The sequence below is a fragment of the Astatotilapia calliptera genome, chromosome 11, assembly GCF_900246225.1.
Source record: "Astatotilapia calliptera chromosome 11, fAstCal1.2, whole genome shotgun sequence".
Taxonomy (NCBI): domain Eukaryota; kingdom Metazoa; phylum Chordata; class Actinopteri; order Cichliformes; family Cichlidae; genus Astatotilapia; species Astatotilapia calliptera.
In genome coordinates this window covers 24528662-24544535 of record NC_039312.1, presented here as the reverse complement: position 1 = coordinate 24544535, position 15874 = coordinate 24528662, and the positions used below count along the sequence as shown (strand labels likewise).

Here is a 15874-nt window from a genome sequence, read left to right as displayed (position 1 = left end):
GTAAAAAGGCTGAATGCATTGCTGTGTATCCATGGCAACGGCACCAGTCTAGTGCAATGTGTTTTTTTGTGTTTTTTTTTACAGAAGTGTGTGATGATTACAAGTGAACTCAAATGCAGTCCCTGCGGGGTTTGCCTTTTTGTATGCAGTGCTTCCTTTTTTGAGAAAAACAATTACTGAAATCCATGTCTGTCATATCACTGAATGTGTGGGCCTATATAGGTGTACTAATGCATTAGCAGAGTGATCACTGTTTGATCTCTTTCTTCCACGTCCCAGTTTAAGACAATACGTGATCACTAGATGCACTTCCATTACTTCATATGTGCAGTTGCAGCCTCATGCACAAAAACAAATATGATCAGTTATTGCTCGCTTTATTCTTTTCATCTGAAGAAAAGTTGGTTTTTATAACACAAAACCACATTGAGGCTTTTGTTTGTGCTCTTGTGCTCTGATAAACAAATGTGAAAATAATAAGTAAATTTTTAGTGCAGGAATTGTTTTTGAATTTTTTGCCAAAGCAGTGATGTAATATTGCAACTTGAACCCATGCTGAGCATATCCAACACATGGAGATATTGTTTTTCCTTAGAAACAGTTTTATATCGGCTTGCAAAGAAACTTTATTATTTGAATACATCTGAAACCTCTTCACTGGAGCATTGGCTAAATGATTTGTCATACCCTCCATCTTAGAATTTTAAATAGGTTTTCCCTGCAGCTTAAATTGGATTATTTGAGGCAAGATTTGGTCGCACTTTATTGCTTTTCTAGGGGAAAACAAATCGATAACAGTATAATAAATATCATTGTCTATCATTTTAGAGAAACAGTGGCTTTGAGATGGAAGTATATTTTACTGTTTTTGTTTGCCTATGTTGTAGCTTTTACTGAATTCTTAAAACTTAGCATTAAACTGGGTTTAGTCAGGAGTTGTGTATTTGCTGTTTTTGGGTCCTACTGCATTGGTTTTACCTTCTATAAAACTGTTTAAAAACAATGATTAAAGTTATTAGGGTGCACACAGATTTAAAAAATGATTATTAGGAACACTCAGATTGTCAGGTCTTGTGTTTAGTAGTATTCTTTTAGCACTCTAGCCTGAATATTGAGTCTCTGCTTTTATGTATTCATTCATTTATTTGCAGAGCACTTTGCAGCAGCATTTACTAAACTGCTCATGTGCACATGCTCATTTAAATTCACAATAAATTCCAGTATAAATGTTTATGTATCTTTCTGTCTGTCTGCCTCTCTCACATGGACACACACACACACACACACACACACGCACACACACACCAGGGTGGTGGTTTTGTGTGTAAGGGTTGTGTTTTTCAGAGGCTATAAGCAAACTCCCTGCTTCACTGTCATGCTAACAATGATGCAGGGAGTGGGAGAAAAGCTGAGTGAGGGATGTTGTGTATGCGTGTGTGTAGCAGGTTGGAGACTGATAGCCACAACATTCATTATCCCATCAGCTCCCTTAGTAGCACCATTCACACACACAAACATATGCATTAACAAAACATGATTTTAATCACTTATTCGCTTACTCATCCACTCTTGGAGACACGTCCCACACCTTTGCCCACACCACAGCCCACACATGGATGTGAACACACAGACACACTGCTGCCGCTTAGTGTGCCGTTGTAGCTATTAGGCCTGCATCATTAAAGCTCTTCAGACTAATTATCTCCCCCGATGAGCCGAAGGTCTCAATGGGGCGACAGAGAGAGATCCAGCATGATTGACTTGGCCTATGCTTTTCTCAATGAGCCATTAGTCTAGTGCAAGGAAACAAACACACACACACACACACATGTACACACACAGGCTTGTGCTAATGCACTCCATGTCAGCTTACCATATTCATTTACATCTCTGGGAAAAAGACCTGTCAGTTGTAAGGAAGCGTAATTACATGATGGAGGGATGTGAGTGTGAAGGTGTGTGTGCAGTGTGCACTTTCTCTCAGTTTGTGAATGTGCAGTTCAGTGCATGTTTGCCACTTTTTGCTTCTCAGGAGCCAGGTGCCACAGGGGAATGCAGAGAATGTAAGCTGGCGATGAGTGATGGTGACAGTTTGCCAGAGAAACAGTGCAAGGGAGAGAGAAGTCTTCCTTTACTCTACAGATATTGTACCCACCACTAATAAACTCTGTCACACCCCAGGAAAAAGATTCCCCCATATGAATCATTGTTCATTTTAATTCCCTCATTAATCAGTTTATACCACAGTGTTTGGGCAGTTGAAGATGATATTTGTTTTCAATGTGGGCCAGCCTTGCATGCATGAGTTATGAAAGCCCCGAGAGAGAGTAGGAGGTAAGGAGGACCTTTTGAAATTGGGAAATAATTTATAGAATGTAGCAGGGAGTATAGCAGGAAAGACAAGTGTAATGGTTAACTATTAATAAAGGTATGCATATTAGAGCTAACTGGGCTTAGAGAAACAATTCCACAGTCTGTTAATCAGTCAGTGATATTTATGTTACCTGCACAACTTCTGATTGTGTTGGCCTATTAAATTCTAAGTGGGAGAACAGGAAGGTGCATTTGACCTCTTCAGGCCAGGAAACTCCAAGATCTCAAGTATGTTTCTGTACAGCAAACAACTTTGCTACTTTTAAAGTTAGTTGCATTATGCCATGGTAGGAATTGGTTATGCAGTTTTATTTATGTATGTGTGTTTGTTTGTGTGATTTTGCAAATCCCAGTGATTGTGATACAAACAAAACTGAGAGCTACATAGATGACAAGTGGCTGCTTAGTTTACAGGCATTCTCTCTGGAATGAAACGATGTCATAATTACAGATATTCATCAACTTTTTATTTTGCCTCGCTGGATCCAAATTTGAATTTTTCCTTTAGTTTCTGACCAGGTACCTGCATTCACATCGACTCACTAATGAATATAATGCTAAACCTAAACATAAATGGTAAATATGGTCCTTGAACTGGATAAGCGGAAGAAAATGAATAGATGGATGCTAAACATCACAACATTAGCTTTGTGACTGTGAAGATGTTAGCATAATTACATTAGCAGTTAGCATAAATTACCATAGTCCCTGTCCCTTACCATAGTCGCTAGCATTGCTGTGGATTCTCTGCACTGTTAAATTCTGGATAGAATATGGATATTTGTACCTTAAAAGATGCATTTGGCTCTTATCCAGCATAATATTTCAGGCATTCCTGCTCTACTAGAGATTTATATGCAAGTGGTTTAAAGGAAGTACATTTCCTGAGGCTATTTGACCCATTAACAGTAAATCTGTGTCACGTTAAGGTTGATGTTGTTTTTAGCTGGTTGACCTTGTAATATATGCCATATATATATGGCAGCACGGTGGCACGGTGGTTAGCACTGTTGCCGCACAGCAAGAAGGTCCTGAGTTCAATTCCAACATCATCTTTCTGTGTGGAGTTTGCATGTTCTCCCCGTGTTTGCGTGGGTTCCCTCCGGGTACTCCGGCTTCCTCCCACCGTCCAAAGACATGCAGCTTGAGGGGATAGGTTAATTGGAAAATCCAAATTGCCATTGTGTGAATGTGCGAGTGAATGTGAGTGCGAATGGTTGTCTGTCCCTGTGTGTTGGCCCTGCGACAGACTGGCGACCTGTCCAGGGTGTACCCCGCCTCTCGCCCTATGACAGCTGGGATAGGCTCCAGCGCCCCCCGCGACCCTGAAAAGGATAAGCGGAAGCGAATGGATGGATGGATGGACCTTGTAATATCTCAACATGTTTTTTTTTTAAAAAAAACACACTTTTAACTTTTTAACTTTTGACCTGCCACATTTAGGGTGCAGTGAAGTAGTCATTAGCTGAAAATATTCTAATGCAAAAGGTTTTGTTAGTAGACGCTCATGAAAAATGTTGTATTATCTTTTCTGTTGCATGAGTTTACCGAGCCAAGCCTAATGTTTGCTTTTAATGACGTAAACCCTCTGTATATATGCCCGTTAAATCTTACTGAAAGACCTTGATTCTCTTTATTTGAAGAGAAAATTGAAGGTTGAAACTGGAGTTTACAAAGAAGGCGCAGGGTGTTTGCAAAAGCACATATGATAATCTGTTTCAGTTGACAGAGAGTTCAGGTAGCATCATTATTGATGCTTGGTGCTTCAGATCTTCAAAACACACCAGAAACCACGCCTTGTTTGGGGGTAGGTAGACTCCAAGCCTACAGACTGCATGTTATTTAGCATTCTGTGTAGAAAACCACCTAAAATATATTTGGTGTGAAATCCCATGGGGCTTGAGGTTTGCTATATTGAGTATCCAGCCTGAGGGAATAAGTGAAGTTTCTATTGTATCAATTACAAAGGCAATTAGTGACATAGCAGCTATTACATCAATTTGGTTTCAGTCAAATCCCCCAACATTACGAACAATGGCTATCCAAATTGAAAGAAAGAAGCAAACACAAACAGCGGCTTCAAATCCCCATGCAATTAATATCACACTGCTTTCTAAAGTGACATCTCAGCTACCAAAGTCAGCCCCCCAGTTTGCTTTCTGTGTCCCACTGAGGTGGGAAAAGAGAAGGAAGGGGGGGATGAGCAACGGGAGGGAAATTTTAAGAACAGATGGCAGAGTGGCCCCTATGTTCAACTGCCTGGGTGATTATGGACACAGCTGTCAGTCACTTCACATGTAAGTGTGCGTGCGTGTGTGGGTTTGATTTTGTGTCAGTACTTGTGTCTTTGTGAGTGTATTTTGTGTGTATGTGTGTGTGCCTGTAACTCCCCCATGTGTTCTCCAGTTTCTTTGTTCTCAGTGTGTCTTGGTAATGTTGCATTGCAGCTGCGTGTTTATGGCTGTACATATTTCTGAGATATTGGTGTCTTGACAGAGCTCAAATGCCAGATCAGAGTTCAGGCAAAACATTGCAAGGAATGTAAGATTCAGGTCACCTGTCCACACTTTGACAAGCTCTCTCTCTCTCTCTCTCTCTCTCTCTCTCTCTCTCTCTTGCTGTGTGTGCTTCTTTATTACTGGGCTTTACCCCCATCTAGTGGTGCTTCATGTTACTGCCTTTGGATCAGTTGCATAATGAGCTGCACACCTCATTATCAGGCAAAGTAAGGTTCACTTAATTGGATTTTAGTGTCATAAATGTAATTGCAGAGTTTTTAACATGTAACTGTACAGTTTGTTTTCAAAGTACAAAGTACATTTCAGTCAAAAACATAAATGTCTGCTTGCTCTTAATGACATTATGTTTACTTAATAGTTGGAAATTATTAAGTGTTAAATTGGTACAATTGCATGAAATTACGTTTGTTGGTCAGTTGTGGCACCACAGCTCCAGCAGTGAGATATAACAGTGGGATGGAGTATCATTATTATGACTAACAGTGCAATATGTACAGTTACAGAGCCAGCAAATGGAAGAACATTATAATGCATGTATAATCATGTCCCCAACCACCTGACAAATGTAATTTTAACATTTGCTCCTCTTTTAACTCCGTAAGAAAAATATATGGCTCTTTAGCTGCTAAATGTTCCACTATAATCACCAGTCGGTTTGTCTGCCTGCAGTTTAGCACAAGAAAGGTAGTGCAGTGTGAATTTATCAGATCAAAAAAGCTGTGTGCTTCAGTTTAAAACTACAGCAATGGGAAAGTGAATCAAATGCTATGGACTGTAAAAAACATAAATAAAAAAAAATGTTGATCCGAGGGAGCGGAACTGGGTTATAATTCTCTTTGGATGCTTCACTATGGGCACCATCTTTCATATTACACATTACAGAATTAGAACTGTCATTTACTTTGATCTATTATTGATATAAGTATTGACGAGCACAGCTTTAAGTTTATGATATTGAATCTGTTTTTTGTTTTTCACAGCATCAACATAACTTTCATTTTAGGGTAATGTTCTCCTCATGGACCAAAACAAACTCGCACTGTCATTTGTATAAATCACAGGTCCAGTTTACTGCTGCTATTACATAACAACAGAGGTGGATTTATGCTGGTGAACAACACTTAGCTGTGGAAAAGTTGCTGAGGAAATATATGTGATCATTTGTACCAAATACATATATATGAAATGACTGGAATGGGAGCTTCTGGACTGGATCAGTCACTGATCCAATCCCTAAGAGCAGGAGTTGTATTTATAATAGTGCTTTTATCTGCAGATAAATGTGTCGCTCTGCTTCCCCATTCATGCCATCATCCCTGGAGTGGTTTCAGTTGGCAGAGGTGATGTGTAGCCATCCATCACACGCTTGTTCCAAACAGTGTACATGCACAGCTTGGTGTCAACCCAGTTGACAGTGGGGTCAACCGGGTTGCTGCAGCTTTGGTTGTACCATTGCACACTCTGCAGCTGGTGGTCACACACCATCACACTGCCCATTTTCTTCTGGGGAGAGAACACAACTCTCTATTGGGGCTTTTTACAGGAAACAGATGCAAATAATTTAATTAAAATGAAATCCAAATTATCTGATACTGCAAGAGACAAATGACAAATTAGAGTAAGTGGTGCAACAGAAGTCAAGGGAATGAACATAGCTGTGTGAGTGGCAGCTTCCTGAGGTTCTGGCCATGCTCACCCAGCAGTTATCTGTGACCATGAATGGGCCCCAGTATACAAACTCAGGCAAAGTGTCCATGCAAGTCTGATCATCCACAACAGGTACAGTTATGCTCCTCATGTGGTGAGTGGGCTCATCTGTTTCAGAGGGACACCCTGGATTTCTACCAGGGTGAACAATAACAATGCAGTATTTGTGGTATAATCTATGCCATCTCTTATCAAACAACCTATTTTTTGACAAAAACTTCCTTCATTTTATTCAGAACGTCTACGGATTGCTTCCTATTTTTATGCATTGCCACTTCTCTCACAAAAGCATGAGGTCTAAACCTTGAGTAAATACTATTTTCAAGGTCTACCTCTTTTAATTAGTCCTGATCACTGACTGGGCATTTTGGCAGGCAATTATAAACTCCCCTGATTAAAGAAAGCCATGATTAAAATAGAATGTTCATGCCTTGTTAAAGCAGCGATGACCAGAATAATAATGAGCTTCATAACACATACATTCCCACCTGCTGATGAACCCAACATTCCCCCAAAATATACCCACTGAATTGTGTATCTCTCCAGATTAAGCCCAAATTTTGTGCTTTCTGCTCTGAAGGTACTGCTTGTTCTCTGGTGTACTTATTTTGAAGACAGGTTTACAAAGCTCAAGTAGAATAGAAAGTAAAGAGTTCAGAGAATCACTGAGTTACAAGTTACAGGGACATCACTTGCTCTACACTTGTAAAAGCATACGTCATTTTTTAAAAATTCAGCTTTTTGCATGAAATAGACAGATAAGAAATCACATGATGATTAGGAAGCTTTAAGTGTGTCAGTAGGTGGTTTTTGTGACCTTCAGACAGAAGCTATTTCTTTATTTGATGCTAAGCTGATGTAAGCTGGCTGTTGCTTTATACTAAGTGGACACGCTTAGGAGCTTAAGAGTCTTTTACTGTATATCTTTTCAAGAAGGTAAAAAATACATTTCCCCAAATATTTTCCTGTTTGTCTGAAATCAAAGACACCAGCGGCTGAGAGCTCCTCAGTCTCATATCTTGCTGTGTCTGTTTATGGCAGTTTTTCTTCACTACAGTTTATGGTAACAAGCCATGGGCCTAAAATGAGTACTGTTTACTTTTGAACCAACTGAAACCCTATGTAACATAATATACAGCTACAGAGAGGATTAAACTGTTGCACATCGATTGTATGAGGAGGCTGGATTGAAACAAAGTACTGACACTGTTAATTCATTCACAGATCAGGATCATGTTCCATATATATGAGTCAGATTTGGACATTGAATAGACCAGTGGGGTCTAGCAGCTGGCTTCCCTTCATAGTCTGATTACAGAAAGAAACACCAATTAGTTAATATGTCTTGTTTACCTAATCAAGAGTTCTTATCTCACTCTCAGTAAAAAAGTATATAGAAGCTCATTTCCCAAATTGTTTAAAAAAAGGAAACTCCTGGGACATTTAGCTAAAAAGCATATTTGAGGACCAGATTAAAAGGGGAAAAAACAGCTTATCTGCAGCTATGATAAATTCTTAATGAGGGATAAAAGCAACAGTATCACTTTTAAATCCACTTACACTGATTTGCGATAGTGGAGCCCTAACCACTGCCATGGCAAGTCTCCCCAGGCAAGCAACAGGTCAGAGAAATAGGCTGCAAATAGGCAGGTTCAGCCAGATGTACAACAACTTAGACTCTGGAGAGTTGAATGGTAGGGACTGTGAATGATCCCAAAGTAACATAAATGTTCTGCTCTGTGCCTTTGTCATGTTCCCCAAGACATGCAGCGGTTTGGTAGGATGTGCAAAGGACAGAAGAGAAAATCCAATTTATTATGCTCAGGCAGACTTCTTAGGCCACTGGCAGGAATAGGCCTGTGACTGAAGAACAGTGAGCTTTAATCAGACATGAACAGCAGGCTGATGAATGTGATTTAATTAAGCAAAATCCCAATTGGGATTTGCAGCAGTTCTGTCAGCATTATTGAGGCTTTTTAACACTGACTACGTAAAACCAAAATGACAAAGCTGAATACAATGACTGATTGACTCATCTGACACAGACAGATTACACGTCCTCTTAAAATTACTTTCCCATTTCATCAAATATAATTGTTTGGTGAAATGCCGCTGAATTCATTCACTGCCATTTCCACATTGGTTTTGAATGACTTCGATTAGTGACGATAATTTCTTAACAAATCCGACCAATAAACCAAAAATTATCTTTTTAATTTTAAGGTTTTATTTGGCAAAATCATTCACTAATAAATATGTGGCTTCACAATCACCCAAGGTTACTATGCAGGATATTTGTCAGATCAATAGACATGGCAGGGTCTAGACAGAGGCTGGGACATCTTGCTGTCCCTCAGGGGAGCTTCTGTAACCCGTCAAAAAGATCAAAGAGAAAATAGAAATGTCCTTTATAATATTTATTCCCTTTATTATAGACACAAAATTGGAAATATCTACCTGTGAGCCTGAATATATGGATATAATGACCACAAGGGAAGATTCATGCTATACATATTCTTTGCAGTTTTCTCCTGTATAGTCTGTAAAGGCACTTTGATCAGTCCTTATTTTATTTTTTTATATATCTGCAAGCTTTTTAGGGTTCAGTTGGAGGAACAGACTGCTTTATCACTTTCCAGCACCACTTCCTGCTCAGCTGTAACCTTTGTAACAATGTTATCAGTTCATTTAGGGTGATATACTTTCCTTCCTGTGCCAATTTGTTGCTTTCCTGAAAACCATAAAAAGACTCTTGCCTGTGGTTTATCACATTTTTTATTCAGATGTAACAGATTCTAGTTACAGTTTTTGTGTTCTTTGGTCAAGTTAATATCTTTTATAACATACAAGACCTGCAGGACAGGCTCTTTTGGCTCAGTGGGCAATATTAAAGCCATTTTTTAAGGTTAGGCCATGCTAAGTGGACTCTATAGCGGTCAGTGGTGTCATAGATAAATGGGAAAAGCTTTTGCAATAGTACAAGAAGTAATAAAAAAAGAAAAAGTAAAAAAAAAAAAAAAGACAATACGACTGGATTCCCGCTTCTGTTTATAAATGGAATATTTATCATATCATTTCAAAACCCTTAAAATACTGCATGGCCTCTTGGGAAAACAAAATGTGTTTATAATTTTATTTTGTCCTTTAAGTCTATAAAAAGATATCAGATTTGTTTTATCAGTTAATAACATGATCATGTGTAGATATTTATAAAAATCTAAAAGATGGAGATCTCACACAGCTTGTTAATGTTTCATGAACTTTGTTTTGTGGAAAAAAATCAACATTCCAGGCAAGCAAATCACTGACTGATGAAATGTGAATGTATGTTTTGCAGACATTATAAAACAGCTTTAGAGGTATTCAATATGGTCAGTGTTATTCAGCTGTCTGATGTTTAATTAATAGGTACAGTTGACTTTTTTTTTTGTTTGACATACAAACATTTGATATGCATTTTAATTATCAATACATGTTTAAAGCAAGTGGAAACAGATTTTTTCCAAATAAAAGCTGGAATTGAAGTTCCTGCATTTGAAGCCACCAGCCAGCCGGGGCCTTTCTGTGAGGAGTTTGCATGTTCTGCCTGTGCCTGCATGAATTCTCATTGAGTACTTCAGCTTCCTTGCACAGTCCAGAGACATGTGTGTTAGGCTAATTGGAGATTGTAAATTCTGCTGGGAATCACTGCTCGTTTCTATGTGTTAATAACCCTGCAATTGACTGGCAACCTGTCCAGACTGTCACCTGCCTTCACCTTATGTCACCTATGATAGGCTGCTCCCATTATGTGAGCCTCAATTGGACAAGAAGGTTAAGAAAACTAATGGATAGAGGAGAAAACACTGCAGAATGCAGCTCCTTTCAAGCTCATCCACTCTGGACAGATCTGTATGCATGTTCAGTTGCAACTCAAGGATCTGAAACCATTATTTTAATATTAATATTTGTCTATTCTTTTTGTTCCAGTGATTATAGTCATTGTAGATGAACCAGGAGTGGTAGTGTTGGATCACTGTAGTCCTTAAAACCCACACAAATGTGTAATTTGTTCTGTGCTTCTCTGATGCAGTTTAGATCCTTTGCAACGACTACACAAGACAAGATTCTTTAAAGCAGATTTTTTTTTGCTTGGTTTGTTTCTGTTGGTAATAGCTTCAGAAGAAGCCGCATGTTGTAGATTTGTGCATTAATTAAAAATCACTTGCTCTTGCATCACTGATTGTCAGTATCCATAAAACAAACTTCAGAGTCTTTGTTGTTTATTCATCTCTGTCAATTTCCCGCCGCTCACATTTTGCATGTTGTTTCTTTTCATCCATTATTAATTACAACAGAAGCCTCTGTTCTTGTGCTGCCTGAGCCGATAAAAGTCTCGTGTCTCACTGCAGATTCGTTCAGACAAAATCACGACCTTTTGCATCACTGAGTTGAAAGATGACACCGATCTTACACAAACAGACGGGGGCAAAATGGGCTGAATTTACTACATCAAACACTTCACAAAAATACCATGTACCAACCACAGACACCTGTTTATGTTTTTTTCAGTATAAATATTTTATTTCAAGATATAACAAACTGAAATTTATTCAGAGATGCCATGGTACTGTGAGGAAATATCAGCATATCAGCAGGTGGTAGCAGATCTTAAAATGCTCCCTTTCTTGTGCTTGCCAAATTCTCATGTCCATTTTCTCATTCCAAGCTCTTAGTTGTTTTTCAAAGGGCTAAAGTCCCCATTGGGTGGTTATCATTATTTACCTCCAATGCAGTGGATTGAGAAAGTGCTACAAAATGCACCTCGTCCATTGTGTTAGAGAGTTTGACACTTGCGTGTGGGGAGAGTATCGCCAAGGACAGAATGTAAAATGAATTCTGAACCTTTCTTGTGTAGGTTGAAAGTCCTTACACAACCATGTAACGTTGTGGAGGTCATTGGATAACTTTTTTTTCACTATTAATGGTGAAAAATATGGTAAAGCTGGTCCTGTGCAATGCCAAGATAGGTGCTCATAATGTTGGAAGTTTCAGTGTAAAGATTCCTGTGGTAAAAACACAGAATGAGAGCAGTTATAGATTAAAATGAAAGTTTTTTTGAATTCATCTTAATATCAAAATGTCTTACTTTGCCTTCTCCTCCAGCTTCAGGCCTTTGATCTGTTCCAGGTAATCACTGGCAGTGTTGACCGCACCTGCATAATAGGACTTGACAGTATCTGTTATTTTTGTGATGGTCCCTTGCTCTTCCTCATCAACCTGCCTCGGCACACGGAAGCTTTCAGCACCTATGCAAAAACAGGCCACATTAGTTAGAGGGTTAAAGACACGAGAGGCAAAAAAGACAGAGAAGAAGAAAAGTCTTTCACCCTAATGTCTTCACTTAAAACAAAACTTCATTTCCTGCTAAAGATGGTATGTCAATGCATTCAATAGCTTTTCTATATCAGAATATGTGAAGTGAATTTCAGTTTTAACCAAAATGAAAAACAAAAACATATCATTTAGTCATCTGGTTTGTATCCATTTTCTTGAACTGAATGTGCTCATTATTACTCTGTAGAGATCTCGCTTATGTTACAAACAGGTTAGGATTGAAAAGCTTAAAGTTTTATTATCACTGATTCATAAAAACCTCCTGGTATATTATATATTTGTGTTGTTGGTTTTACTCTCTGAGGACAAACTTACTGAGTGCAAAAAGTGCAACAAGCACAGTGATGACCAGCAGCTTATTCATGGTCCTTGGATCTGTGAGGAAAAAAAACATTTGAAGCTTCCTTCTTTCCATCCACTAGGGTGAGACATTGTCCAAGATTTACCCACTCATCCAGCCGATGTGTTTGTTACATTAACTGTGCATATATGTTGTTTTAGTCCACTTCTAACATTAAAACACAGAAGATCTCCCCAAATCTCCCAAACGGTTAGGTCATCTTTTGGCTTTTTCTCATATACAGTGAAACAGCATGCGTCTATTTTAAAACTGCTCAGTAAATGAATCAAAAGTGTTGGTACTCACTCTATTCCTCTTCAGAAGTGACTGTGAAAAGAAAAAAAGTAAGAGGTAGTGCCGGCCCAGCTTGTTTATATAGGAGTGTAAAAGTGGTGACTTGTTGCTCTCAGAGCCAAAGTGCACTCTGTGGGAGATAAACCTGGACTGCTGTCAGCTGTGCGTTTTTTTGGAGTGGTTCATCATTGTGTCTTGATAAAGCAGATATTGGGATAATGCAAATACAAGGATAGTGAATAAAGCATGACAAGGTACTTATAACAGTGGTAGCACAGCTGTGGTTAGGAGTGACTTTCATAGTATAGACTGAAAACAGCATTGTAGAAGAATACTGACAAATAAATGTGGCCCAGTCAATTCTTTTCCATTGATAAGGTCAGTATCAGCAGACTGTTACTCCTTGCGCTGTTCACAGTCTACATAAGGAGGCACTTTAGATTTGTATAACAAGACTCAGTCATTCATGACACACTGCAACAGTCCCAAGTCCTTTTAAAATGGTCCAAAGTCTAAAGTGTGCTGAACACGTCACCCACACTGATTCTGGTTATGAAACAGTTAGGCCGCATTAATGAATATATGGTGTTGCATTGAAAACTCTTAAGAATTTATTTATTTTAGGGTTTTTTTAGAACAAAAAACAATCTCTTTCCACTCGTCTCTTCAAAAACCTTCAGGAAAGGAGAAGTTTGGTCACAGTTACATGCGGAAAACATTGAATCCCCGTCTTGATTCTTCTCAATTTGAAATGAAAATACAAGTCTAAAGCCGGCTGTTCATGTTATGTTGTTTTGTTCTCATGTGCTCTTTATTTCCTATTTTCCCTAATAATTATAACATAATTATAATATTCATTCTTGAGACAAAATCTGTCTTTTTAGCCTTGAGGCTGTGGTTATATATTAAAGTAAATATTGTGGCTCTGGGTAATAAGTGACAGTTTCTTGCTTGCCATCGGTGAACATTTGGTGAACAGAATTCAGAGTCCAGACAGCTTTGTCAATATCAGTCACATGCTTCTTTTTTTTTTGTTTGTTTTTTAGCCAGAGTAAAAACAATTTTATGAGGAAACAATTTCAAATAAAATTCTGACCTACGGAAATATTTGTGAGATGTTAGATCTCTTTTTGGAGAAGACAGAATTTGCCAGAATTCACGAGGGGACAGGTCTAAAAACATTTCAGTTTGTGCTGGGAATAATTGTTAATGTGACAAAAAAAAACTGAGTTAAGAGCTTTCTCCTGCGATGTCTACATGTTGATGGAGGCCTAAGTAAACATTCAATCCAATCATGTGTTCCAGTCTCACATGTCATGTTGTGTGCGACCCCAAGAACTCAGGTCAGTTGAGTGCAGCTGTGGGCAGCAGTGGGGTTCAAACTGTTTGAGAATTTGCACTTTTGATTCAATCCAACTGAATAAACGCTGTGATGGCTCATGTCGGCATGGTTATTGCTGTAGCTGAAAATAACGTTGGTGTATCATTGCATTATAAATTCAATCAGTGATTTCTGCTATCATGCCGTGAACGCAGGAAGAGTATTTGTTTGCTGCTCATATGAGTAGAATAAGGCAGATATTCCACATGTTCTTGCAAAGTGCTATTCAACAGGAAACCTGTATCAATATTCAAATTATGGAAAGTTAATTCAAATAAAAACGTCTGAGATTATTGTACAGTTCTCTTTAGTAATTTTAGGTTAACAATCAATTTATGTAAAGATACAAAAGACACATTAATAATGTGTTTTCAGTATTTCTGGCACTAAAAAAAGTTTTCATATGGGATTATACAAATTCACTACTCAGGGGACAGAGTTTGACTTATTTCAGGGTATTAATGATATTATTAGCTTGTGTTTAAAGCACCAGCTTTTCATTATATTTCCAGTTTTATCAAGGGGACAGCTCACTGCAAAACCACAGTGAGTAAAAAATAAACCCATGGTGTTTAATTGAGTTTTCTTTTTAAATTTATGTTGTAATAAATAATGTGTTTTCTTCATAATTAAAAGTATGAAATGTATGAAAAAACTCTATACATACTTTAAAAGATACATTAGAAGATTATGAAATAACAGAATTATCAAAGCCTAGAACTTTTTCCTTGTATCATAACAGGAGAGGATCTGAGTGTATATGAAGAAACATATTTCACAGAGTTTTCACTTCATTTTATTGAACACGCCCACATTACATACACAGTCACACACAAACTCTGGTTAGTGTTTCAAACATAAAATACTGTACATGCACAATTTGCATATGTGGTGTTGACATGTTTTTCATGGTTTTAACTCTGCATGATTGGACAAGTATTTTGATTTAAAAGAGGCAAAGAATAGTATTTGTATTCTTCTTCTCCGGTGTAGTTACTATGACCTATCATCTAACAAGGGCTGCTGAGAGGCAGTTTGCTCCAGTTGGTCTTCTTTACTCAGCGGGCAGGACTTCGTCCAGGATTGATTTAGCGTGGTCAATGCCCCTGCCCAGGGTGATGCCAAAGTGGGGGCGCAGGTAGTGTTCATAGACACCCAGTGCTGCTGTACGAGCCTTGTCCACTAAGGGAATTGCTTCCTGACCGATAGCACTGATGAAAAGAGGAAAAATGGATGATTTTAAAAGTATCCATGATTAAAGAATTTACCAAATAAATCAACAAAACCATAAAAACTGTCTGTATGTGTTTGTGCTGAAATTGTGAAATCTAAACGTTAATTAAGTAGCATCTAATAGCAAATTATGTTTCAAGTAATGACATTAGCAGCTTACAAAGGTTTATTTTCTTTTGGAGCCGCCTGTGAAACATTAAGCGTTACTAGGATAGTTATAGGTGAAAACTTACGAGGCAACTTTCACAAAGGCTTGGTACTCAGGCTTGCTCTGCAGATTTTCAGCAAATTCCCTGACATCCTGTGAACGCTCATTGTCACGTAAGCCCTCCACAACGGGAGTGGCAGCAGCGTGCACCTTGTTGTAAAAATTCATCAGTCTCTTCATGAATGTGGCTTTGTGGGTGTTATATAACTCAACCATTTCTGGCGATGGTTCGGGAAGTGCACACAGGCTCATAGAGACTGGAAGGCAACAGAGTTGAGATTTTTAGAGAGAGAGATGAGAACTAGTACTATTAAAACAGTTGCAAGTAAATTCAATAATTACTGGTGTATACACATGTTAAAAAGAGACAACAAAAAAGATTAATTGTTGCGCTGGGAAATTTCACTAAACTGTTTGGGGGTTAGTGTGTAAATTTTTATTTA

General features: G+C 38.3%; 1 protein-coding gene across 1 annotated transcript; it reads right to left on the bottom strand.

The window, feature by feature from the left end:
- Window positions 1–11134: 11134 nt before the first annotated feature.
- Window positions 11135–12706, bottom strand: apoc2 (apolipoprotein C-II). Its single transcript, XM_026185950.1, has 4 exons — window positions 12622–12706; window positions 12291–12350; window positions 11728–11887; window positions 11135–11644 (listed from the first exon to the last, which is right to left on the bottom strand). Exons 2-4 carry the CDS (start codon window positions 12337–12339, stop codon window positions 11560–11562), a joined length of 294 nt encoding a protein of 97 aa, XP_026041735.1. The 5' UTR covers window positions 12340–12350; window positions 12622–12706; the 3' UTR covers window positions 11135–11559.
- Window positions 12707–15874: the final 3168 nt, after the last annotated feature.